This window comes from Phocoena phocoena, chromosome 7 (genome assembly GCF_963924675.1).
Source record: "Phocoena phocoena chromosome 7, mPhoPho1.1, whole genome shotgun sequence".
Classification (NCBI taxonomy): domain Eukaryota; kingdom Metazoa; phylum Chordata; class Mammalia; order Artiodactyla; family Phocoenidae; genus Phocoena; species Phocoena phocoena.
In genome coordinates this window covers 37,345,803-37,370,949 of record NC_089225.1, presented here as the reverse complement: position 1 = coordinate 37,370,949, position 25,147 = coordinate 37,345,803, and the positions used below count along the sequence as shown (strand labels likewise).

Below are 25,147 nucleotides of genomic sequence, written 5' to 3'. Positions count from 1 at the left end.
CGGCTTGTATTTACCTGGCCAACCAATGTGGTCAGATGCTTGGTACTTCTGTGCGGTCCACTTGTAGCCTGTGTATATGCAACATCCTCATTACAACAAAGGTGGAGAGACGCAGTATCTCACCAAAAAAGTGCTGTTTCTCTGGAAGTAATAAATTCTTAACTAGGATTTTGGAGATACTAAATCTCAACACTAAAATACTCAATACTATCAAATAAAATCTATTTGGTTCCTATGTTCCATACGGCAAGTGATCCAGAGTTTGTAGAGGGAGGCGTTTTTCTTAAAATTTACCAAGTATATTTAGATTATGAATTCAAGCAGCAAGACATGCCTGTTTGTTTCTAGAAGATAAGAATGTACATAAAACCCCCTAAAATATAACATTGAAAGACTGCAGCATATTACAGGATAGTAGTGTAAATAGTTTATTTGCTCATATGCCATGAAAAGACCAGAAAAGTAACATGAACTGCTTTTATAAAACATTTCTAATATTGCTAAGAAGCAGGCCCATTAACAGAAAAGAGCATGCCAACATTATTGTCTATTTGTAGATTAATAAATAGGCAATTATTTTAACATGTTCATCAGTATTGAGCTTTGGAAAATAGCTGCTTTGTGGTGAGGGACCACCTGTTTGTGTTGTATTTATGGTCAAATTGCTTTTTTCATCAAAATGAATGTTGAGTCAGACAAAATCTTGGCATGTTCTTTAACGTACACATTATGAAAATGTGCTAGCAGGTGGCAGTTTAAAGTAACCTTTCTGTAAATATGCTAAAGTGAAAATGTAGTAACTGATCCCTAAACTGTCCTTGTAGTTAAATATATATTAAAAAAAAAACCTATAAGTTAAAATAACATTCAGATTGTATAGCATAGGCTGATGCATTTTTAAACAATATTTACAATATTACCCCAGAGGCTTAGGTGGGAATTAAAGAGAAGTGTAAAAACCATAAAAAACTGCACCAATCTTATAGCAAAATATCTGTACATTTAAAAAGAGATATATAACTACACATTATCCAAGGGAAATGGGACCTTCACCAGAGTTCACATAAGCACAACAAAATAAGAAATTCAGTGGTTAAATACTATACAATAAACTTTACAATTAATATATTGATGTCATGTACCAAAAGGTAAGCCAGAAGCAGAATGTATATTATGAAAAGTACAAATTAGCTTCAGTCCAGTTTTTGACTTTGGAATGGATCAAGTGCCCTGCCAGAGAGGAAGGAAAAATAGCAGTGGCTTTGTTGCCCGTTTAGTCCCATTACATATCACTTAAACTTAATCCTGATGTATTTCAGAAATTTAATTGCAATCCCCCATAAAGTGATCTTGGAAATGCAAGAATTTTTAGCTTTGATATATGATGCCAAATAAATCTCCAGTCTACAAAAAGAAGGGGGGCGGGGGGGGGGGGGGAACCAACCCTGCCGATTGTCAGGATAATAAGGCCAGGATTCTAACACTACGCTGCTAGCAGAAGTAATCTTAAATGCTTGTTGATAGAGCTAGTGAACCTCTCCCTGGCTAGCAAGGCACTGATTTCTATTCTCAGGATTGACCCAAAATGGTCCTCAGAAATCCTAATACTGATTACTGAGATGTTAATTTTAGTGCTAATTAATAAACATTTGCATTATTTTTTAAAAGCTGCCTCTAGCTGAAGAACACAGTACTGCAAATAAAGTCTTATACAACGTCTGTGTGCCATCATACCGTCGCATTCATACCAATGAATGTCTCTCATAGGGCATCGTACCCCAGCACAGAAGCAGAATGTGAAACAAGAGTTGACTGATTCTGTGCCACTGCAATAACATCATGTTTGTACTTTGCTGGGGCTTGGTTATGGATAGAAGGAGTTTATTGTGTGACTTTCCTTTTCCACGTTGCAAGCCCTTAAAAATACCAAGTTGATGGGTATGGCTGAAACACAAAATTAACTCCTTAAAAGACATGTCAGCAAAGGAAGCCCACAGCAGATGCATCCATGTTATTTACAACTTATCAGGAAACCAGGGTGGGCCATCATGGGACAATCACAATGGCAGGTAATGAATGTAATATGAATTTTACATTTTGGTTAAAAATTGAATAACAACACTGGTGTAAAAAGATACCTAATCAAATCAAATCCTATTGCTTTGATTAATCTGAGCAGGTACTTCCACTTTTAGGCACTTGTTAACAAAGGTTGAAAGGAGAGCCCATCATTTTTAAATTCCTATGTGTTTGCTAAATCTGAGCCCTTAGAATATTTTCATCTATGTTCAAGGCTGCAGTTAAATGATAGCACATAAAGTTCACATGGTCAGTTTCATTCACACACACCCTCTATTCATACAGGCAGGTCTCAGGTTCACATGGTTATTTCGGCACCATTAACAGAACGCAAGTTCTGATCATCAAAGCGCCGCCTGACACTTCTCCTCACCGCATCGGCTCGTCTGTATGGTTGGTTTCTAAGATCTGTGAAGAGGAGAGCACCAATAAGAGAAGTGGAACCTTTAATATGTTTCTAAGCAAGATAAAGGCCAGCTGGCAGCCAATCAAAGCAGCTTGTGTAGAAGAGTCAGCTAATGGGCCCTTCAAACTCATTGAGAATCTGAGTCAAAACATGTACTTTGCCCTCAGTATTTACAGTCAAACAAAACAGCATGTAATACTGGTGTGATTCTGGGCTCTTTTAGAAAACTATATTGAGAGACTGCTTCTGTCACTGGCCAGAGTCTAGCTGAAGTCTTATTTTGAAATGTTTCTTCCATTGGAAATAGCTATTGCTTAGTAGTTATTTTTCTTTCCAGAAACCTGAATACCAACAACAACTGCAATGAATTTTAAACTGCAAAACTAATAAAACAGACTGCCCTGTCCTGTCTTATCGGAAATTTTTACCAAGGAAGGAACTTATGCTTAGTTTGCAGACATAGCTTCTATTATTTTTATTACATTAAAATTAGCTGAAGTCAGATTTTTATTTTGCGAATTAGAAACATAATACTCAACCACTCTGAATAAAAGTAATCACTAAATCAAAATAACACTCCATTCCTGAACATTCTTTGCTGCCACCCAAGATTTTTTGTTTTTCATTAGAGGGGCAGGGTGGTATGGGCCCTCCAGATTCTCCAATTTGTACTGCCAATGAACTGCAGGATGCCTAACTGACAACAACAAAATGCCTCGTTGAATGAATGAATCAACCACTGCACGTCATTTCAAGCAGGCATTGTTCTAGAGGGATGAAGTGAGATGAACAGGATGAATTTTAGGATAGGTAAGCACTCTTAGTGTGAAAGCATGCTTTCTTGATGAATAAGGCAGGTAGCCTAGCCAGCAGGTAGCCTCCATTTAATGGAGTCGGGACATGGTGAAAAGAAAAATAAAGCAGGCTTCATACTTTTTCCCCTTGTTTTGTTTAATTAGTTTGTATTTCCCTTTTATTAACTTAGTATTGTTGATCTCTGTTTAGAAACAGTCTTACCTTTAGAAAGGGAAACACAACAGAATTAAAACAGATTTAATCTTTTTAATCCCTTCACCTACTCAGATTGAAAATGGATGGGCCATACCTGGTCCACAGAATGTTTGGCCCCCGACTTAAATTTTTAAATACGGTTTCCTGCTATTTAAATTGGTGATTAACATAAAAGCCAAGGTTTCTGGCTTCTCTTGGAAAACTGGAGGATCTTGCAGTACTGGGCCCAAATTCTAACATGGCAAAAACTGAGTGAGTGCTCAGTTAGGCACAGTCCCCACCAGCTCCTGACTCATTGGAATCTGTGACTCTGCCCTACTCCTAAATTCAAGCCAGGAATAGTTTTGCATGCCCTAATCCTCTCGAGCCTTTGCTTACTTGCCCAGAGTGGTAAATGGAGGTCAGAATTCCATTTCTGGCTAGGGATATGCAGGGACCTGCAGTTCTGTGGTTCCTGAGTCCTCTGAGCAATTAGTTCTAAGAACCCTAATCCTTCTTCAAAGACTATAGATCACATTCCCTGGCCAGGACTTACTCTCAATTTCTTCAGATCAAAATGGGGTTAACTGAATAACTTGAAGGCCAAGAAGGGGTAAAGGGAAGGACAGCCTAGCACCCAAAGCAAGTATAATCATCAGCAAATACCCGTGCCCAAGCCATCACACTTGAGAACATGGAAGCAGACCAAAAAGTCCAAGAGAGAGGCTCAGCCTCACATCATTGGAATGTGAGGTACAAAGACTTCTCCCTGGTCAGACTCTCACCAGTATTACCCTCAGCCATAGATTGAAATCATTAATCTGCATACAGAGAGAGGAGGAAGCTAAGTAAAAAGTGATGCTTGCCAGCTCTGTGTATCCTCCACCACCGGTGTGCTAGAAGAAATCCTTACCCTCGAGTGAACATTTGGAAATTTAGTGATATTATTCTTCTTTAAAGCTAAACAGAAAAAAACAAAAACACAAAATGATGGTTAAGTAAAAATGGGATGAAAATGGAAAGCAATTCAACTTAGTGAATAACATTCCCGGGCATGTTAGCCAACAGAAGAAGAAAACAGGAGGCCGTACTACAAGAGGTGTTAGAGAACACAAGGGAAGGGTGAGCATGTCTTCCCACCCAGCTCTCTGACCACCCAGATCCAAGCTGCTTTGAAGTTTGGCTCCAGAACAATAGTTCAGCAGCAAAACTGACAATAAACAGTAGCCAAGTAGATGACAGTTTCTAGCCTTGTTAATAAGGACTGGTGGGATAAGTACACTATAGAACAGGCAACAACACACCACATCCTTTGATATCTTCAGAGAAAGAGGAACATACATAACAAGTGCAATTCATAGAAGAGTTAACGCCACAAAATAAACATGTAACCAGTTCCATGTCAATCTCAGCGTGGGAGTCAAACAAGGGCTGTTTCACATACTCCAGTTAGAGTGTGTGCTTCCCTTGTTGTTATTCTAATCAACTGGGCACTACAGAGAAGTTTGTTCCTTATTTAACCATCAAGAACTAAGCCCAGGCAGTTACTTCTTGGGAAAGTTATTATTTCTGGTGCCCCCATCTTGACCAAAGGAGCAGATCCAGATATGATCTCATGACAGAAGAAATGCTCGAGGTTTGACATGGAACAGAGCCACCAGTGAAGAAGCATGAATGAGATAAGACAGTGGGAGCTCCTAAGCCTTTGTTCTCATTTCTTGCTTTGCAGCCTTGCTCCAACATGGAATTGCTGATAGCTGAAATTTGGGCATGACACTCGGAAAAGAGGTGAGTATAAAGCTATAGATTGCCTATATCAGCTTATACAGGCTTTCTAGGTCAAAAGAGCTCCCTGAGTTTAGCTTGTACCATAAGCTCCACCACACTGCAGATGATGGCTACAGACTATATAAGACAGTTAAGAGAGACCCAATTTAAAGCTGTGTGTAGTTCACAGCTCCTTCTGCAAATCATTTTGCAACTTTAGAGCACCTGAGAGTTTGTATAGCAGCTCATTTTACTATCAAAGCATGCTAAGTACAAAAAGGCTGGTTTAATATCTGTAAATCTACTCAAACACACTAAGTGCTCCATAAACGTTAGGTATAGTAATTACTGTTATTAATGACTGTCATTTTGTGTTCAAAGATATTAGCCCCCAATTCTTAAAAGCAACCTAGTTGGTCCCAATCCTGACTCTCAAAGAAGTGTTCTATTCATCGTTTTCTGAAAATTTCTATAAGTAATTGTATTAATTCAACTCGCACACACCATCACAGCCATGTGGATTCATAGATGTATTGAAAGTGCTAGTGAGTAAGCAGTTATGACTGAAATGCAAACCATGCAGTGTGAAGACAACATAAAATACAACATGATGAAGATGGCAATTCCATGCTAGGACGTTGGGTGGCCCTGACACACAAACAGAGAGAGTCATTAGGGGTCAAAAAATCTGTAGCAACCTTTTAAGAGCATCAGATGAGAAAGAGTAATAGTTTAGTAATGGTATTCCTCAGTGAGAACAGGTTCGCAGAAAAATCGAGAGCCACGCTTGGCGGTGCGAGCAGTAAAGGGCACAGTCTTCAGCACTGCATTGAAAATGACAGCCAAACAAGACAAACAGAAGAGAGTAAGAAGCCAAGGTCTACTGCATTAGTACACGGTTAGTGCTTTGTTAATCATACCTGGGGTAAGGGTGGCAGAGGTGAGCAGGAAGGGTGTAAGGCAATATATATACCCAAGTGAGCTAATAAAGCCTAGAAGAGCTACTCAGTCTTTACTCAGTCTGGGGTAGAACATGGAAAATAGTCCAAGGAGAAAAAAAATCTGCTCCATAGACATATTCATTTACCTCCTATGGCGTATCAGGTCAGACAAATAGAAACGTTACATTTCACAAGCCAGGTGTCACTAGGCTGGAGAACAGACTGATGAAAATGGCACTCTAAGTTCTTAATGTGCCGTGGCTGGGTGCTTCTCTACCTACAAGTCAATCAATCTTACTGTGGCCCTGAGGCTAAGCGGTGCCACCCAAGGAGATCTGTTCTTGCTCCGAGCAGAGCTGCTCCCTCAATGTGCGAGAGGCAAGGAGAGAGGCTAAACAAGGAAGCTTTATCTGGGAGCCATCTGCAAGCCACTGCAGGGTGAACACAGACACGGGCAGGCACAAATGTACAGAACACGTGTGCACCCTATGTAGAGACCCATCCCACTGCTTACACTGGTTTACTCTGGGCAAGGAACTCTTTATTGACTTCCATTTTAGTGATTTATTCATGTATTTTATTTCCTTGGGTCTGAGGTGATGAAAGAAATCTGATTTGGGCAGTTTGGGATCCCTATTTCCAATGCTGACTAAGCTATTCACAAGAAATGAGAAGTCAAAAGGCTACGAGTTATATTTTTTAAAAATTAGGACAATTGAGGAAATGTGAATAATGACTAGCTATTTGATATTAAGGAACTCTTAGTTTTGGAGGTGTGTGAGAATGGTCTTGTAGGTATGCTTGTTTGCTTTATTAAAGAGTCCTTATCTTTTGAAGATATATGTGGAAATATTTCCAGATGAAATTGTATGTCTTGGATTTGCTTCAAAATAATTCCAGAGGTTAGGGGGTGGGGAGTAGGTAGAAGCAGACGTGTAACAAGATTGGCCATGAGTTGAAAACTATTCATGGGTGAAGGGTACGTGGGAATTCATCATACGAATCTCTATACTTTTGTGTAACATTTCCTACAAGAGAGGTTTTAAGTACCTTGGAAGCTGATAAACAGTATTCCTATGCAACAAATGTGAAAGGAAAGTCACTTGTAGCCACTGCCCCAAATTATTGCCCTGATCCTTAAGAGGGAATGCAGAAACTCAGAAGAACTGGTTCGAGCAGCAGGCATTAGGCTACAACTTAATCAGACAAGAACCAATCTGGGTTAGGCACCATTCCTAGCTGAGAGAATGACCATCCCCCAACCCTGGGCTTCTGGCCTGTTGGTCTATCTGCATGAAAGCACCAGCTCCTGATTTCCTAATATCTTCACTTACTTTGAGTGCGTAAAAAGGCTTTTAAAGAGCATGTTGGAAAAGCATGTGTTGACTGTGCTTAGTACAGTATGGGTCCTGTCCATAGTAGTTATTAATTAGGCAGGTGGGTAGGAGTGGTCATGAGGGAGAAAATGGAGCGTGGTGACAAATCTAAGACAATGGAACATCATTAGGAAAAGGAGCCCTGGTGAAATCTACAGGGTTCCAATGATATTGAGAAACAGAGATTTTTTTCAGAGAGAGTGTTGGGGTTCTTTGACAGGCAGTATACAGGCTACTATAAATATACTTCAAATACTAGCATGGAGTTTCTCTGTAGTTCTGGATCTGAATAAAATCAACTGAAGAACTTGTAAACCCTGGACAAAATCGGTAGCATAATCTGTAAATGGCCTAGTAACGGTGAGGCCAGTGCGATCTCCATGGGCCACAATGAGAAAATAGCCTTTACCTGTGATAATATCTTCAATGGCACCGTCTTTTCCTTCGTATACGTGTCTATTATCTTTAACTTGTCGCCTTCTTAATTCCGCAATTAATTCTTGCTGCTGCCTCTTTGATTTGTGGGAAGGAGACTGAGAAGAAAGAAGAATGGTAGAGATTAGTGGGACCAGCACCCACTGGAGGTTTGAGAAAATCCAAAATGTGTCTGAGCATTTTGTTACTAATAAGCAGCCTCAGTCCGGAACACAAACAGCACCATCCCAAACATTCTGCTCGGCAGAGGAAAACTCAGAAAGCTTCTAGGAAGAAAAGCTTTTGCACTAAAGAACGCACAAAACTGGCAGCAATGAGAAGGCTGGACACTATGGCAACAAGAGGCAGCTGGTAATAACCAGTGACTTGTTAACCTTTGGTCCAGAGGATCCTGAGGAAGAATTCTTCGACCTGCCAGCCTTCGTGGTCTTCACCTATGTTGTTTCCCTCCATAGAATGCTCCCTCCCGTTCCCAGGGAAGCCCTCCCACTATCAAGGCCAGCATCAATGGCGACCCCATGAAGCCTTCCTGTCCCGGGACACTAAGCCGTCCAATCATCAGGTTACCCGGGACGGCCTCTCTGTGTATCCAACTGAGATTTAAGTTCCCGATCTCTATAAACTTGGAAATGCCACACAAACATGCTCTCAGCCCCATTCCAGTGACTGCTGAACGAAATAACGAATGAACAAGTGTCCATCTGCCAAGTTTCCAAGGCCTAGAAGGAAGCGGAAGGCATCCTGTGCAAATCTGGCTTTCTGGCCTCTTGACGGCTCCATCTCAGGAGCCTGGCACACCTCACCTTTGGGTCCTGCTGCTCGAGCAGAGCTTCCTGCTCCAGGAGTTTCTCCATCAGTGCTTGTTCCTGCTTTTTCCTCAGCTCGTTTTCCTCTTCTGCTTGCTGGGTAAAATCAAAAGTGGCAGAAGATTATGTCAGTGGAAATGCCAGCAGTCAAGATTTTTAGAAGCCATTCTTAGAGAGTCCTTGGTTAGCCAGGAATTAGAGTTAAGGGAAGGTTTGGAAGGTCTACACTATGTGCCTGATTCGAGGTTTTGCTGTCGGTCTATATCACACCTCTTCATAACCTAGTAGTTGAGACTCACCCCCTTCCAGAGAATTCCTTTCCTGATGGTTCTCTCCCCACTCAGGCTGCTTCTCAGCCTCCATACCATAGATATCGGGGTACCTCCCCTTTTGGCAGCTCTGCTCAGTGATTTTCATGTGAGATTGTTTTTCGTACAGAATCTTCCCCCCTCCCTACAGCTTCTCTGAAAGGAGGGTCTCAGATTCCTCTCCTTTTGCCCAATGTTAGGGGAAAACCTCCATTCCTTTGCCTCTTGTTTCCTCAGGAGCCTCACCAAGTTGACACTCCTGGGCTTTCTTCCCACAGCTCACTCATTTCCAAGGGAGGCAGTGAAAAGTGTGATGAATTAGGGACAAGGAATCCAACAGGCCGACCTCAGCTCAGCCCCGCGGGGCATCCCCTCTTTTGAAGCCAGCCTCCTTAAAGCAACTTCCAATAGTCTAGCTGTGCACTGGTAAGTCATCTAATTCAGGGCCGAAGGGTAAGCTCACAGAGACACGCCCTGTCCTCCAATCCAGCTTTTATCAGTAATAAAGTTTACGTTTTCATCTCTGTTGCTTTTGTCTCATTTCATTTTGGTTCAAACTTAGGAAGAGAAATGACAGATGACATCCTAAAACCCTAACATCCGCCCATCAAGTCCCTGGGTCAGTGTCAGGCTGGGCAGTGAATAACTGCCCAGTGAATAATATCACTATATAATATGTTAGGGCAAACAGAATATCCTGCCACGTCCCTGCCTGATAAGCGCCTCACACAGCCAGCGAACAGGACCCCGGGGAGAAATGATAACGTGGAAGGAGCATATGATGGGCTCTGACCTGTCACACCCCACAGACCAGCTTCTCTTTTTCCTCTGCTCTATGCACGACCCCGCTGAAGGGCCAGACTTGGAGACCAAACAGGGGCACTTCCCAGCTTGTATTATACAATTTAAAAACAGCATATATTTTCTTTTGAGACCTTAGACTTACATTTTTTTTTTTTTTTTTTTTTTTGCGGTATGCGGACCTCTCACTGTTGTGGCCTCTCCCATTGCGGAGCACAGGCTCCGGACGTGCAGGCTCAGTGGCCATGGCTCACGGGCCCAGCCACTCTGCGGCATGTGGGATCTCCCCAGACCAGGGCACGAACCTGTGTCCCCTGCATTGGCAGGCGGACTCTCAACCACAGCACCACCAGGGAAGCCCTAGACTTACAATTTTTTTTAGTGAAGAAGCATGGTCCCAGCTCATACCAAGAGCTACCCTGAGTCATCTCGGTAGCACATCAGGGGGCCCCAGAATACCACAGCCAGCAGCCCTGGTGACCAGTGCTTCTTATTGCTCATGGCCCCCAGGCTCTCGCACATGGGCTTGGTGCTGTATTTGTGTTCATCCTTGCTGCCAGGGACACTTTCTTTTTACTTGTGATATCACTGCTACACTAAGCCATGCTGAGAGAAGATGGCTAAATATCCTAACCTTGTGAGTTTCAAGTAAAAGGCCCAAGGATGGTTCTCCAATGCCATCAGATGATGGTGAAGTGACCCACTGTTTCCAATCACGTTTCTCAAAGATGTCCACATCCCTGCCGCATCCCTCCCCACTCCACAATCACACTCCTCCTTCCTAGACCAACATTACCCAGCTTATACATAGACAAGCCTGGAGAACACAGATCGCAATGTCTCCTAAGAGCACTGAAGTCCCCTCATGCCCTGCCCTCCTTGTCCTCCTTTCTCAACGGACAAATTCTTCTGAAACAGATCTTTCTGGGTCACACGCTTTTTCAAGACCACGGTCCCGGATTATGTCATAGAAGGCCTCCCGTTTAAAGGAAGGGCCATTATGGGTCCAGATGAAGAAACAGGGATCAACTGTCCTTCCTAGAGCCATCTTTTGGTCCACACTAGAGAAATGTTGGTCCAGAGGCCCATGGGCCTGGGCAGAGGCTCAAGGCTCTCCCTGACCTCAGTGACAGTGCCGCTGCCATAGGCCAGGGCTCACTCCTTCTACCCTTTACCCACTCAACAACTCCACGGGAGGCCTGGGTTTCTCAGTCCTTCAACTTGCCTGCGAGGGTCAACAGTCAACGGGGCAGCAGTGGTCCTGGATCTCACTTTCCCACAGGCAGCCAAGAGCTTTTGTTTGGGGGCTGAGCCCCCAGCAGGCCGGGTAGAGACAGGGAGCATGACGGGCTGAGGGCCGCAGGAGCAGGGCCAGAGACTGCTGTCTCGTCCTCACCACCCATATCTGCTGCCCAAAGGCACAGGGGAGGTCTCTGCGGAGCCACCGAGACCCAGACACAGCTCGAGGAGGGAACCCACTCGAGAAGTAATGCCAAGGAAGGCTTGACAGAAACCAGGCTCCTGCTTACCTTATAGGCTTTCACAAACCGGACAAAGACGGGAAAGAAGACAGAGGGTGGTGTCGTCTTGGGGTTTTCTCCAAAATACTTCACCACGTCATCGAAGGCATCCTGTGAAGAAGCGAATTTCTCTTGAATGTCATTTTTCCAGCATTTGAACTCGGCACTCCGGGAGAAGCGCTGCAGCACCTCCCACAGGTCTCCGGCCTCCATCCTCCCTCACCTCCCACAATTCTCTACAGCCTGTGTTTCCTCACAACACCCAAAGGCAACCAGAAGAATGCAACACTGCTACACTGGGACCTCCTGCCACTTCTACACACACACACACACACACACACACACACACACACACACGAATGAGGAACTACTCCTTTCAAGAGCGTCCTAAAGCCATGGGAAGACTCCTTAAAGCCAACCAGGTTAGAAGGGACCTTAGAAGTTTGCTCAGACTCTAGATCCCAGCTCACTGCTTCAGCGCTCCTTACCGTAGCCACTCACTCACTCAAGTCTCTGCTTGAACCTTCCCAGGGCACAAGGAAGCCAGCCTCACAAGGGAACCATCCCACCACGTCTGCTTCCTGAGTTCCCACAACCCTCTGCCTTCCCTTCTGGTGTACAGTCCATTCTGGCTGCTTCTCAGGTGTGTAAACTTGACCCCCAGTGTGGTATAAGATTTCAAGGTCAAGGCCTCCTGGAACCCAACACACTGAGCACAGGCCTACCACACGTTGGTTGAAGTGAACACAGGACCCGTGATAAAGGGAGCCTAGGAGTGGAAGGGGAGGGGGCGGGGAGGGCCTCTAGAGAAAAGGGTGAAGACCTCAAATTAGAAGAGACAATGAGAGGGGGACCTTGAAGATGGCGGAAGAGTAAGACGCGGAGATCGCCTTCCTCCCCACGGATACACCAGAAATACATCTACACGTGGAACAACTCCTACAGAACACCTACTGAAGGCTGGCAGAAGACCTCAGACCTCCCAAAAGGCAAGAAACTCCCCAACTACCTGGTTAGGGCAAAAGAAAAAACAGAGACAAAAGAATAAGGACGGCACCTGCACCAGTGGGAGGGAGCTGTGAAGGAGGAAAAGTTTCCACACACTAGGAAGCCCCTCCGCGGGCGGAGACTGCGGGAGGTGGAGGGGGGAGCTTCGGGACCGCGGAGGAGTGCACAGCGACGGGTGCGGAGGGCAAAGCGGGGAGATTCCCGCACAGAGGATCAGGGCCGACCGGCACTCACCAGCCCGAGAGGCTTGCTGCTCACCCACCGGGGCGGGCGGGGCTGGGAGCTGAGGCTCGGGCTTCGGTCGGAGCACAGGGAGAGGACTGGGGTTGGTGGCGTGAACACAGCCTGAAGGGGTTAGTGCACCACGGCTAGCCGGGAGGGAGTCCGGGGAAAAGCCTGCACCTGCCGAAGAGGCAAGAGACTTTTTCTTCCCTCTTTGTTTCCTGGTGCGCGAGGAGAAGGGTTTAAGAGCGCTGCTTAAAGTAACTCCAGAGACGGGCGCGAGCCGCGGCTAAAAGCGCGAACCCCAGAGACGGGCGCGAGCCGCGGCTAAAAGCGCGAACCCCAGAGACGGGCGCGAGCCGCGGCTAAAACCACGGACCCCGGAGACGGGCGGGAGACGCTAAGGCTGCTGCTGCCGCCACCAAGGGGCCTGTGTGCGAGCACAGGTCACTCTCCACACCCCTCTTCCTCGGAGCCTGTGCAGCCCGCCACTGCCAGGTTCCCGGGATCCAGGGACAACTTCCCCGGGAGAACGCACGGCGGGCCTCCGGCTGGTGCAACGTCACGCTGCCTCTGCCGCCGCAGGCCCGCCCCGCACGCAGTGCCCCTCCTTCCCCGCCCCACCCCCGGCCTGAGTGAGCCGGAGCCCCCGAATCAGCGGCTCCTTTAACCCCGTCCTGTCTGAGCAAAAAACAGACGCCCTCCAGCGACCTACACGCAGAGGCAGGGCCAAATCCAAAGCTGAGCTCCTGTGAGCTGTGAGAACAAAGAAGAGAAAGGGAAATCTCTCCCAGCAGCCTCAGAAGCAGCGGATTAAAGCTCCACAATCAACTTGATATACCCTGCATCTGTGGAATACCTGAATAGATAAGGAATGATCCGAAATTGAAGAGGGGGACTTTAGGAGCAAGATCTATGATTTTTTCCCCTTTTCCTCTTTTTGTGAATGTGTACGTGTATGCTTCTGTGTGAGATCTTATCTGTATCGTCTTGCTTCCACCATTTGTCCTAGGGCTCTATCCGTCCATGTTTTTTTTTTTTTAATTTTTTCTTAATAATTAATTTTAATAACTTTATTATACTTTACCTTCGTACTTTCTTTCTTTCTTTCCTTCCTTCCTTCCCTCCTTTAGACAACGAATCACCCCAAACTGAGGACGTGGTCTCTGAGAGCAAGATTTATGATTTTTCCCCCTTTACCTCTTTTTGTGAAGGTGTATGTGTATGCTTCTGTGTAAGATTTTCTCTGTATAGCTTTGCTTCCAACATTTGTCCTAAGGTTCTATCCGTCCCTTTTTTTTCTAAATATTTTTTAATTCAATAACTATATTATACTTTATTTTATTTTTACTGTATCTTCTTTCTTTCTTTTTTCCTTCTTTCCCTCCCTCCCTCCTTTCTTTCCTTCTTTGCTTCTTTCTTCCTTCCTTTCCTCCTTTCCTTCTTTCTTTCCTCATACTTCTACTAATTCTCTCCACTTTTTCTCCCTTTTATTCTGAGCCGTGTGGATGAAAGGCTCTTGGTGCTCCAGCCAGGAGTCAGGGCTCTGCCTCTGAGGTAGGAGAGCCAACTTCAGGACACTGGTCAACAAGAGACCTCCCAGCTCCACATAATATTAAACGGCGGAAATCTCCCACAGACCTCCATCTTAACACCAGCACCCAGCTTCACTCAACGACCAGCAAGCCACAGTGCTGGACAACCTATGCCAAACAACTAGCAAAACAGGAACACAACCACACCCATTAGCAGAGAGGCTGCCTAAAATCATAATAAGGCCACAGACACCCCAAAACACACCACCAGACGTGAACCTGCCCACTAGAGAGACAAGATCCAGCCTCATCCACCACAACACAGGCACTAGTCCCCTCCACCAGGAAGCCTACACAACCCACTGAAACAACCTTAGCCACTGGAGACAGACATCAAAAACAACGGGAACTACGAACCTGCAGCCTGCAAAAAGGAGACTCCAAACACAGTAAGATAAGCAAAATGAGAAGACAGAAAAACACACAGCAGATGAAGGAGCAAGATAAAAATGCACCAGACCTAACAAATGAAGAGGAAATAGGCAGTCTACCTGAAAAAGAATTCAGAATAATGATAGTAAGGATGATCCGAAATCTTGGAAATAGAATGGACAAAATGCAAGAAAGTTAGCAAGGACCTACAAGAACTAAAGATGAAACAAGCAACAATGAACAACACAATAAGTGAAATTAAAAGTACTCTAGAAGGGATCAATAGCAGAATAACTGAGGCGGAATAATGGATAAGTGACCTGGAAGATAAAATAGTGGAAATAACTACTGCAGAGCAGAATAAAGAAAAAAGAATGAAAAGAACTGAGGACAGTCTCAGAGACCTCTGGGACAACATTAAACGCACCAACATTCGAATTATAGGGGTTCCAGAAGAAGAAGAGAAAAAGAAGGGGACTGAGAAAATATTTGAAGAGATTATAGTTGAAAACTTCCCTAATATGGGAAAGGAAATAGTTAATCAAGTCCAGGAAGCACAGAGAGTCCCATACAGGATAAATACAAGGAGAAATACGCCAAGACACATATTAATCAAACTGTCAAAAATTAAATACAAAGAAAGCATATTAAAAGCAGCAAGGGAAAAACAACAAATAACACACAAGGGAATCCCCATAAGGTTAACAGCTGATCTCTCAGCAGAAACCAAACAAGCCAGAAGGGAGTGGCAGGACATACTGAAAGTGATGAAGGAGAAAAGCCTGCAACCAAGACTACTCTACCCAGCAAGGATCTCATTCAGATTTGATGGAGAAATTAAAACCTTTACAGACAAGCAAAAGCTGAGAGAGTTCAGCACCACTAAACCAGCTTTACAACAAATGCTAAAGGAACTTCTCCAGACAAGAAACACAAGAGAAGGAAAAGACCTATAATAACAAACCCAAAACAATATAGAAAATGGGAATAGGAACATACATATCGATAATTACCTTAAATGTAAATAGACTAAATGCTCCCACCAAAAGACACAGATGGGCTGAATGGATACAAAAACAAGACCCTTATATATATGCTGTCTACAAGAGACCCACTTCAGACCTAGAGACACATACAGACTGAAAGTAAGGGGATGGAAAAAGATATTTCATGCAAATGGAAACCAAAAGAAAGCTGGAGTAGCAATTCTCATATCAGACAAAATAGACTTTAAAATAAGGACTATTAAAAGAGACAAAGAAGGACACTACATAATGATCAAGGGATCGATCCAAGAAGAAGATATAACAATTGTAAATATTTATGCACCCAACATAGGAGCACCTCAGTACATAAGGCAAATACTAATAGCCATAAAAGGGGAGATCGACAGTAACACATTCATAGTAGGGGACTTTAACACCCCACTTTCACCCATGGACAGATCATCCAAAATGAAAATAAATAAGGAAACACAGCTTTAAATGATACATTAAACAAGATGGACTTAATTGATATTTATAGGACACTCCATCCAAAAACAACAGAATACACATTTTTCTCAAGTACTCATGGAACATTCTCCAGGATAGATCATATCTTGGGTCACAAATCAAGCTTTGGTAAATTTAAGAAAATTGAAATTGTATCAAGTATCTTTTCTGACCACAACGCCATGAGACTAGACATCAATTACAGGAAAAGAGCTGTAAAAAATACAAACACATGGAGGCTAAACAATACACTACTTAATAATGAAGTGATCACTGAAGAAATCAAAGAGGAAATTAAAAAATACCTAGAAACAAATGACAATGGAGACACAGCGACCCAAAACCTATGGGATACAGCAAAAGCAGTTCTAAGGGGGAAGTTTATAGCAATCCAAGCCCACCTTAAGAAGCAGGAAACATCTCGAATAAACAACCTAACCTTGCGCCTAAAGCAATTAGAGAAAGAAGAACAAAAAAACCCCAAAGCTAGCAGAAGGAAGGAAATCATAAAAATCAGATCAGAAATAAATGAAAAAGAAATGAAGGAAACGATAGCAAAGATCAATAAAACTAAAAGGTGGTTCTTTGAGAAGATAAACAAAATAGATAAACCACTAGCCAGACTCATCAAGAAAAAAAGGGAGAAGACTCAAACCAACAGAATTAGAAATGAAAAAGGAAAAGTAACAACTGACACAGCAGAAATAAAAAAGATCAAGAGAGATTACTACAAGCAACTCTATGACAATAAAATGGACAAACTAGAAGAAATGGACAAATTCTTAGAAATGCACAACCTGCCAAGACTGAATCAGGAAGAAATAGAAAATATAAACAGACCAATCACAAGCACTAAAATTGAAACTGTGATTAAAAATCTTCCAACAAACAAAAGGCCAGGACCAGATGGCTTCACAGGTGAATTCTATCAAACGTTTAGAGAAGACCTAACACCTATCCTTCTCGAACTCTTCCAAAATATAGCAGAGGGAGGAACACTCCCAAATTCCTTCTACGAGGCTACCATCACCTTGATACCAAAACCAGACAAGGACGTCACAAAGAAAACTACAGGCCAATATCACTGATGAACATAGATGCAAAAATCCTCAACAAAATACTAGCAAACAGAATCCAACAGCACATTAAAAGGATCATACACCATGATCAAGTGGGGTTTATTCCAGGAATGCAAGGATTCTTCAATATACACAAATCTATCAATGTGATAAACCATATTAACAAATTGAAGGAGAAAAACCATATGATCATCTCAATAGATGCAGAGAAAGCTTTCGACAAAATTCAACACCCATTTATGATAAAAACCCTGCAGAAAGTAGGCATAGAGGGAACTTTCCTCAACATAATAAAGGCCATATATGACAAGCCCACAGCAAACATCATCCTCAATGGTGAAAAACTGAAAGCATTTCCACTAAGATCAGGAACAAGACAAGGTTGCCCACTCTTACCACTCTTATTCAACATAGTTTTGGAAGTTTTAGCCACAGCAATCAGAGAAGAAAAGGAAATAAAAGGAATCCAAATCGGAAAAGAAGAAGTAAAGCTGTCACTGTTTGCAGATGACATGATACTATACATAGAGAATCCTAAAGATGCTACCAGAAAACTACTAGAGCTAATCAATGAATTTGGTAAAGTAGCAGGATACAAAATTAATGCACAGAAATCTCTGGCATTCCTATATACTAATGATGAAAAATCTGAAAGTGAAATCAAGAAAACACTCCCATTTACCATTGCAACAAAAAGAATAAAATATCTAGGAATAAACCTACCTAAGGAGACAAAAGACCTGTATGCAGAAAATTATAAGACACTGATGAAAGAAATTAAACATGATACAAATAGATGGAGAGATATACCATGTTCTTGGATGGGAAGAATCAATATTGTGAAAATGACTCTACTACCCAAAGCAATCTACAGATTCAGTGCAATCCCTATCAAACTACCACTGGCATTTGTCACAGAACTAGAACAAAAAATTTCACAATTTGTATGGAAACACAAAAGAACCCGAATAACCAAAGCAATCTTGAGAACGAAAAAAGGAGCTGGAGGAATCAGGCTCCCTGACTTCAGACTATACTACAAAGCTACAGTAATCAAGACCGTATGGTACTGGCACAAAAACAGAAAGATAGATCAATGGAACAGGATAGAAAGCCCAGAGATAAACCCACGCACATATGGACACCTTATCTTTGATAAAGGTGGCAGGAATGTACAGTGGAGAAAGGACAGCCTCTTCAATAAATGGTGCTGGGAAAACTGGACAGGTACATTTAAAAGTATGAGATTAGATCACTCCCTAACATCATACACAAAAATAAGCTCAAAATGGATTAAAGACCTAAATGTAAGGCCAGAAACTATCAAACTCTTAGAGGAAAACATAGGCAGAGCACTCTATGACATAAATCACAGCAAGATCCTTTCTGACCCACCTCCTAGAGTAATGGAAATAAAAACAAAAATAAACAAATGGGACCTAATGAAACTTCAAAGCTTTTACAGAGCAAAGGAAACCATAATCAAGACCAAAAGACAACCCTCAGAATGGGAGAAAATATTTGCAAATGAAGCAACTGACAAAGGATTAATCTCCAAAATTTACAAGCAGCTCATGCAGCTCAATAACAAAGAAACAAACAACCCAATCCAAAACTGAGCAGAAGACCTAAACAGACATTTCTCCAAAGAAGATATACAGAATGCCAACAAACACATGAAAGAATGCTCAACATCATTAATCATTAGAGAAATGCAAATCAAAACTACAATGAGATATCATTTCACACCAGTCAGAATGGCCATCATCAAAAAATCTAGAAACAATAAATGCTGGAGAGGATGTGGAGAAAAGCGAACACTCTTGCACTGCTGGTGGGAATGTGAATTGGTTCAGCCACTATGGAGAACAGTACGGAGGTTCCTTAAAAAACTACAAATAGAATTACCATATGACCCAGCAATCCCACTACTGGGCATATACCCTGAGAAAACCAAAATTCAAAAAGAGTCATGTACCAAAATGTTCATTGCAGCTCTATTTACAATAGCCAGGACATGGAAACAACCTAAGCGCCCATCATCGGATGAATGGATAAAGAAGATGTGGCACATATATACAATGGAATATTACTCAGCCTTAAAAAGAAATGAAATTGAGCTATTTGTAATGAGATGGATAGACCTAGAGTCTGTCATACAGAGTGAAGTAAGTCAGAAAGAAAAAGACAAATACCGTATGCTAACACATATATATGGAATTTAAGGGGGAAAAAAATGTCATGAAGAACCTAGGGGTAAGACAGGAATAAAGACGCAGACCTACTGGAGAACGGACTTGAGGATATGGGGAGGGGGAAGGGTGAGCTTTGACAGGATGAGAGAGAGTTACGGACATATACACACTAACAAACGTAGTAAGGTAGATAGCTAGGGGGAAGCAGCCGCAAGGCACAGGGATATTAGCTCGGTGCTTTGTGACAGCCTGGAGGGGTGGGATAGGGAGAGTGGGAGGGAGGGAGACGCAAGAGGGAAGACATATGGGAACATATGTATAACTGATTCACTTTGTTATAAAGCAGAAACTAACACACCATTGTAAAGCAATTATACCCCAATAAAGATGTTAAAAAAAAAAAAAGAAGAGACAATGAGAGCACAGGGGCATCTCCAGGTACAAAATACAGAAAGATCCCCATCCCCCTTAATAACAGCTACATAAGAAATCTACCCTATGGGGCTTCCCTGGTGGCGCAGTGGTTGAGGGTCCACCTGCCGATGCAGGGGACACGGGTCGTGCCCCGGTCCGGGAAGATCCCACATACCGCAGAGCGGCTGGGCCCGTGAGCCATGGCCGCTGAGCCTGCGCGTCTGGAGCCTGTGCTCCACAACGGGAGAGGCCACAACAGTGAGAAGCCTGCGTACTGCAAAAAAAATTAAAAAAAAAAAAAAAGAAATCTACCCTCAGCAGACAGAGGACAATTCCCCCTCCACCCCCAGAGCCAGGGCCAGCACCCCAGGTGGCTTTAACGGATCCAATCCCTTCTTCTTCATGGGTGTTGGGGGCACAGACACTCACCTGTGCAATCTTGGCATCATCCTGCAGCTTCTTCAGCTTTCCCTCATTGTTGAGGATGAACTCCTTAAGCAGTGTGTTGTGGTCATGCATGGTGTACTCCCTCTTGGTCAAGTCCATGCCCCTCTGCAGCTCCTTGACGTCCAGTAAAACGTTCTCAAGGGAGACTGAAGTAGAGAAAGCAATGTCCCCGTGACTTCAGCCGGGAAAGTCAAAGCCACAGTGAGTCTGGCTGATGAGCAAAGTTCTCAGTGGGTTTCTAGGGTTACGCAAGGCTCTTAGATCTAGTCTCTGGCCTTCAGTGCAGAGATCCTTTAATAGGAATAATTTACTAAGTGCTCACCATCAAGCACTGCATGAAATCCTTTACATGCACTAATTCAGTTGCACCACTAGTCCATGTTGCCAACGAGGAAAAGCAACACAAAGAGGTTATGTGGGCTGCCCTAGGTGACACAGCTAGGAAGTGGCAGAGATGGAGTTTGGATAACCAGCACGGATCCCAAATCCTGTGCTTGTTCCCAACTATTCTATTTCTCTTACTGGAGATGATAACCTATTGGTTGGCCTGTAGGGTTAGAGGTTCCTTAACTGACAGGCCCAAGAGCTTATCCTCTACCTGACTCTTTGAACTCCTCTGCATTTCTGTGGCTCTCCAGCAGGGGGTAGCATTTTACCTATTGAATTTTTAGCTGTACTGTCCACAGGGACCCAAAGCAACTCTGACCAGCTTCTTTTTGCTAAACAACCCTTCCGTGCGTCAGAAGGGGTTATTAGCACAAACCTTTCCATCTGCAGTGCGGCCACCCACCCAGAGTGGATTCACTCCTGCAGCCTCCTGCAGGAGGTCTGGGCGCCACCTCTGGCTCCCCACTGCCTGACGCAGCTCTGCACATGGATGGATTACGGAACAATGTAGCACGCTTTTCCCTCACTAGACACACACTGTTATTCATCTTTGACTCCTCAGTGCTTAGGCCTGTGCCAAGTACAAAGCAGGAACTCAGAAAGGTTCACTGGATAAAGGAAGGATTGAGTAAATAATTGAGTGAAGGGATATGGAATCCATGTCAGCACACCTGGGCCCCAGAGTGAGAATACAGAAAACAAGTCAGCCAGAGAGCACCTCAATCTCCCCATTTTCCTCCACTGACTTTTCTGAAATGACACTTTAGGGGAATCTCATTCGGGCCAAACGAAATGTGCTATAGGAAAATTTTTTTAACTTTTTTTCTTAATTAGAATGGTGATGCTAAAGAACCCCTCATTTAGACAAAGGGAAACTTGAAAGGAGGAAAACCACTCTACCAGAAGAGAAATCCTGGTAACTGCCTAAGTAAGCCCCGAGCCCTCAGCAGGTCTGGCACGGCCTGCACTGCACAGTTCTCTGTAGTTAAAATATCATTTCCTCCTGCCTCTCAGCCTCCTCTAGGGCTTCAGCAGCGTCTATCCCAGTAACAGGGCATCATCTCATTCATTCATTCACTCATTCATTTGTTCCCAACCATCAATTTGCCAGGAGCTAAGGAAATTATAAAGATAAATAAAATGATTATACCCGTACATGAACAGGTTGCAGTGGACATGCAAAATGTGATAAAATTTATTATATCTTGTATGAGAGGCTTGTATGGAATGCTCTTGAGTAAGAACACAGAAGCAGCAGCCATTTATTCTGAGGAAGGCAGAGAAAGTCTTGCCCTCAGAGATTCAATTCGCTAAGTCTGGGGTAGGTCTCAGGAATACAAATTTACAATAAACACTGGCTGCTTAAGTTCATCATTTGAGAATCACAGCCTGTATCCAACTCCGAGGTCAATCTGCATCTTGTTCCTTTTTCTAGGCTAATGTTCTTTTGAGAGGATGTGGTACACTGGACAACATACCATACGAGAAGACTATCTGAGTTCAAGTTCTGTTTCTATCGTTTTCTACCCATGTGACCTTGCGCAAGGCATTTAATCTATAAAAATGTCAGCTTTTTTCATCTGTAACAGTACAGCCCAACTATCTCAGAGCAGCCGATGATTTAAATGAGAAAATGCATAACTGTCATAGCAAAGTAACAACCAAGAAGTACTGATCATTTAACCTGTGCTCAGGCTAAACACAAAATGTTTAGAACTGCCACACCTGAGCAAATGGGACAGCACAAAATCTAATTCAAGTGTTTGTTGGCGGGGGTGAGTCTCAGAGTCTCTCCTTTCAAATGACAGCAACAGAATAAAAAGGGCAACAGATGGAAGAGGGAAGGCACACGATGCCCCAAGACCTGGATCTTTATAAAGAGAACACTGTCCTCTTCACGTCCATGTTTGTTACTGCTCCCAGGTGCGGGCAACACCAGAGGCGATGTGTTTCAGCTCAGAGCCTCTGACGTTTTAGCCCCCCCTTTGTAGAGGGGTTCTGAAGAGTGTTGTTTAAGCAGGGAAGGGTTCCCCCATGATTCAAGGCATTCATACCCAAGAGTAACATTAAGAGCTGAAATCAAGTACCTGAGGCAGCTTTCTCCACATAATGAAGCTCATTATAAAATAGGGACACTTGATGGTATTTTTCTTTGACGACATTGGATATATAGTGCAACAGTGTTTGCTTTCGGTCCGTTGACTTTGTATCTAAGAGCTGAAAACCAAAGGGGATGAGGGTTAGAGTAACAGATGATGGGAGAGTTACCTGCCAGATGACGCTCCCCCGCTCAGAATAAATACCTGAGCACAGGTGCCCCAAAGCGGAGAGAAAACATTCCCACAGGAGAGTCAGCTTTGTTCTCGGGTGAACCAGCCCATGGATTATTAAGTGACAAGAGGACTTCCTGACCAGGGGACACGCTCAACTTTAGGGACGACTCTAAGCATGAGAGCGTCTCTCCTCACGTGAACTCCCCGCCCCCACCTGCTCCACCACCTCCCTGGCTTACAAGCAGGGAGACTCCAGTTTCAGTGCTCTCCCAAGTGAAGGCCAGAGTAGGAAGTGAGGCTGGAGCCGGGAGTGTGCATAGGTGTGCACAGGTACACCTATGCCATAGTCCTCACATCTGCTCAGCCCCACTCACTCCCCAACTCAAAGCAGATGTGCTTAACGTACGTACCACGGCCTTCTGGGGCCCAGAACTGTGACTAACTAGACAGTCCCTATCAAATAACCATGTCCCCCCACACCTGGGGCTGGGGACTCCAACCACTGCCCAACCTGCTCCCGTGGAAGCCACGTCTGCCAGTGCAGCCCGGGGGACAGGGCTCCATGGAGCATTCTCTCTAGTCCTGTTCCTAAGTCAGGTGACTCTGAAAAGCAGAGCACCCTTCTTCAACCAGGGAAAAAAAAAAAAATTTTTTTTAGAAAACACAGAAAAGTATAAAGAAGCAGCTCAAAAAACCTTCCTAATTCCACTCAACCTCTCTGTTAATATCTTAATCTACTTCCATTTGGGTTTTTTTCCTCCATATTTTACCTAGTTAAAAATCAAACTGTACAATTTATACCCTGCTTTCTTTCCTAAACACAAAATTACCTATTCCTTTGAAAACTCTTCACAAATATTCTAACAGTTGAATAGTTCACCGTATTAACTGTCATTACAGCATATGTAATCGTTTCCCCAAATGTTGAATCTTTACACTGTTGCTAATTATTTGCAATTATAAATAAAATATAGCACCCATAATTCAGACTCCTGAGGAAAGATTCCTAGAAATGGAAATATTGGGTCAAAAGGTATGAGTATTTTTAAGGTTCAAAGTGCTTGCTGCCATATGGCGTTCCAGAAAATTTGTACCCACTGCTCCGCCCACTAGCAAAGAATCTTCATCAAAACATCCCACCCCACTTCCAAGAGCAGACTCTCTCTGCTCCAGGGCTTAATCTTTGCCAGCTGTTTTGTCTCTCATATAGCTCTTGTACTTCTTTTAAACCCTGAAGTTTAAAAACTCACCAGATCTAAACTCTGAAGTTTAAATCCATAAACTGCTCCTCGTTTACTGCTATTCATATAGTTGCCAAGGGCCAAGATGATCTGCAAAGAAAGAGAGAAAAGAGAAGTCCATCGGTACAGCAGCCCAGGCATTCCCAGGCTGAGGAATGCAGCTGACAAGTCAGCTCTTCCATACACGTATAAGAGGAAAACTTCACTTGCCTCCAGAATTTTCTTGAGTTTTTGGGACGACTTTATGGAGACAGATGCTGCTATAATTGAGTGCAGTTGCTAGATTCCAGTCAAAGGAAAGAGGAGGGGGGGAAAAAAAGACATGTTAAAAATGGGAAACTCCGATTGAAAACTAAAACTTTAATACAGAAGAAAACAGACCTGCATTTAGAAATTAAAGCCTTAATGCTGAGATTCTATTTTTTCCTAGACATAACAATTTTAAGTTGTCCTGCTAGGTCTTAGGTAACTAGAGCATTACGTGTAAGCTCTTCTCTAAATAGAAAGTATTATCAGAACTAGCTTATCATAAAATCTGTAAGCAATGAGACTTAAGTCAGGAGTCAACAGCGTCTTCCAGGAGAACTCAATAGCCTGCCCACCATCTCTAATCATGTAATACAATTCATATTTTTAAATCAGTGGAGCTAGCCAAGAACAAAAACAAAACAAAACAGCAAAGAAATATAATCACCGTGCAGAAGTTCTCAGAACATATTTTGGACACACATGCTACTATCATCAGTAATTAACAAACATTTATTTAGAAATAGAACTGGGAAAGAACTATTTATGATATTCGTAAGTCTCTACCAGATTAACACAAAGGAACAAGCGATGGTTAGCTATTATTTCTACGTCACCACAGTGTACTGTAACAAACTTCCAAGGAAGAAGACCCCCATGGCAAATTTAACGCTTCCAATGAAAGTCAATAAGCCTGTTCACTAAAGATATGAGATGGTTTTCAGAAATGAAGTTAAATTTTCAGT

General features: G+C 43.3%; 1 protein-coding gene across 3 annotated transcripts in view; it reads right to left on the bottom strand.

The window, feature by feature from the left end:
- Positions 1–406: 406 nt before the first annotated feature.
- FMNL2 (formin like 2) overlaps positions 407–25,147 on the bottom strand; it is a 311,696-nt gene continuing 286,955 nt past the window's right edge. Inside the window, exons 19-27 of one of the 3 annotated variants that reach the window (XM_065881116.1) lie at positions 24,366–24,434; positions 24,165–24,245; positions 22,729–22,858; positions 20,237–20,400; positions 11,439–11,540; positions 8,798–8,896; positions 7,969–8,092; positions 4,389–4,435; positions 2,449–2,487 (exon numbers count right to left, since the gene is read on the bottom strand). In XM_065881116.1, coding sequence (XP_065737188.1) covers positions 2,449–2,487; positions 4,389–4,435; positions 7,969–8,092; positions 8,798–8,896; positions 11,439–11,540; positions 20,237–20,400; positions 22,729–22,858; positions 24,165–24,245; positions 24,366–24,434 — 855 coding nt within the window. Of the gene's footprint in view, positions 2,488–4,388; positions 4,436–5,974; positions 6,067–7,968; positions 8,093–8,797; positions 8,897–11,438; positions 11,541–20,236; positions 20,401–22,728; positions 22,859–24,164; positions 24,246–24,365; positions 24,435–25,147 lie in introns of those variants that run through there. The other 2 variants (XM_065881114.1, XM_065881115.1) reach the window with 2 other exon arrangements.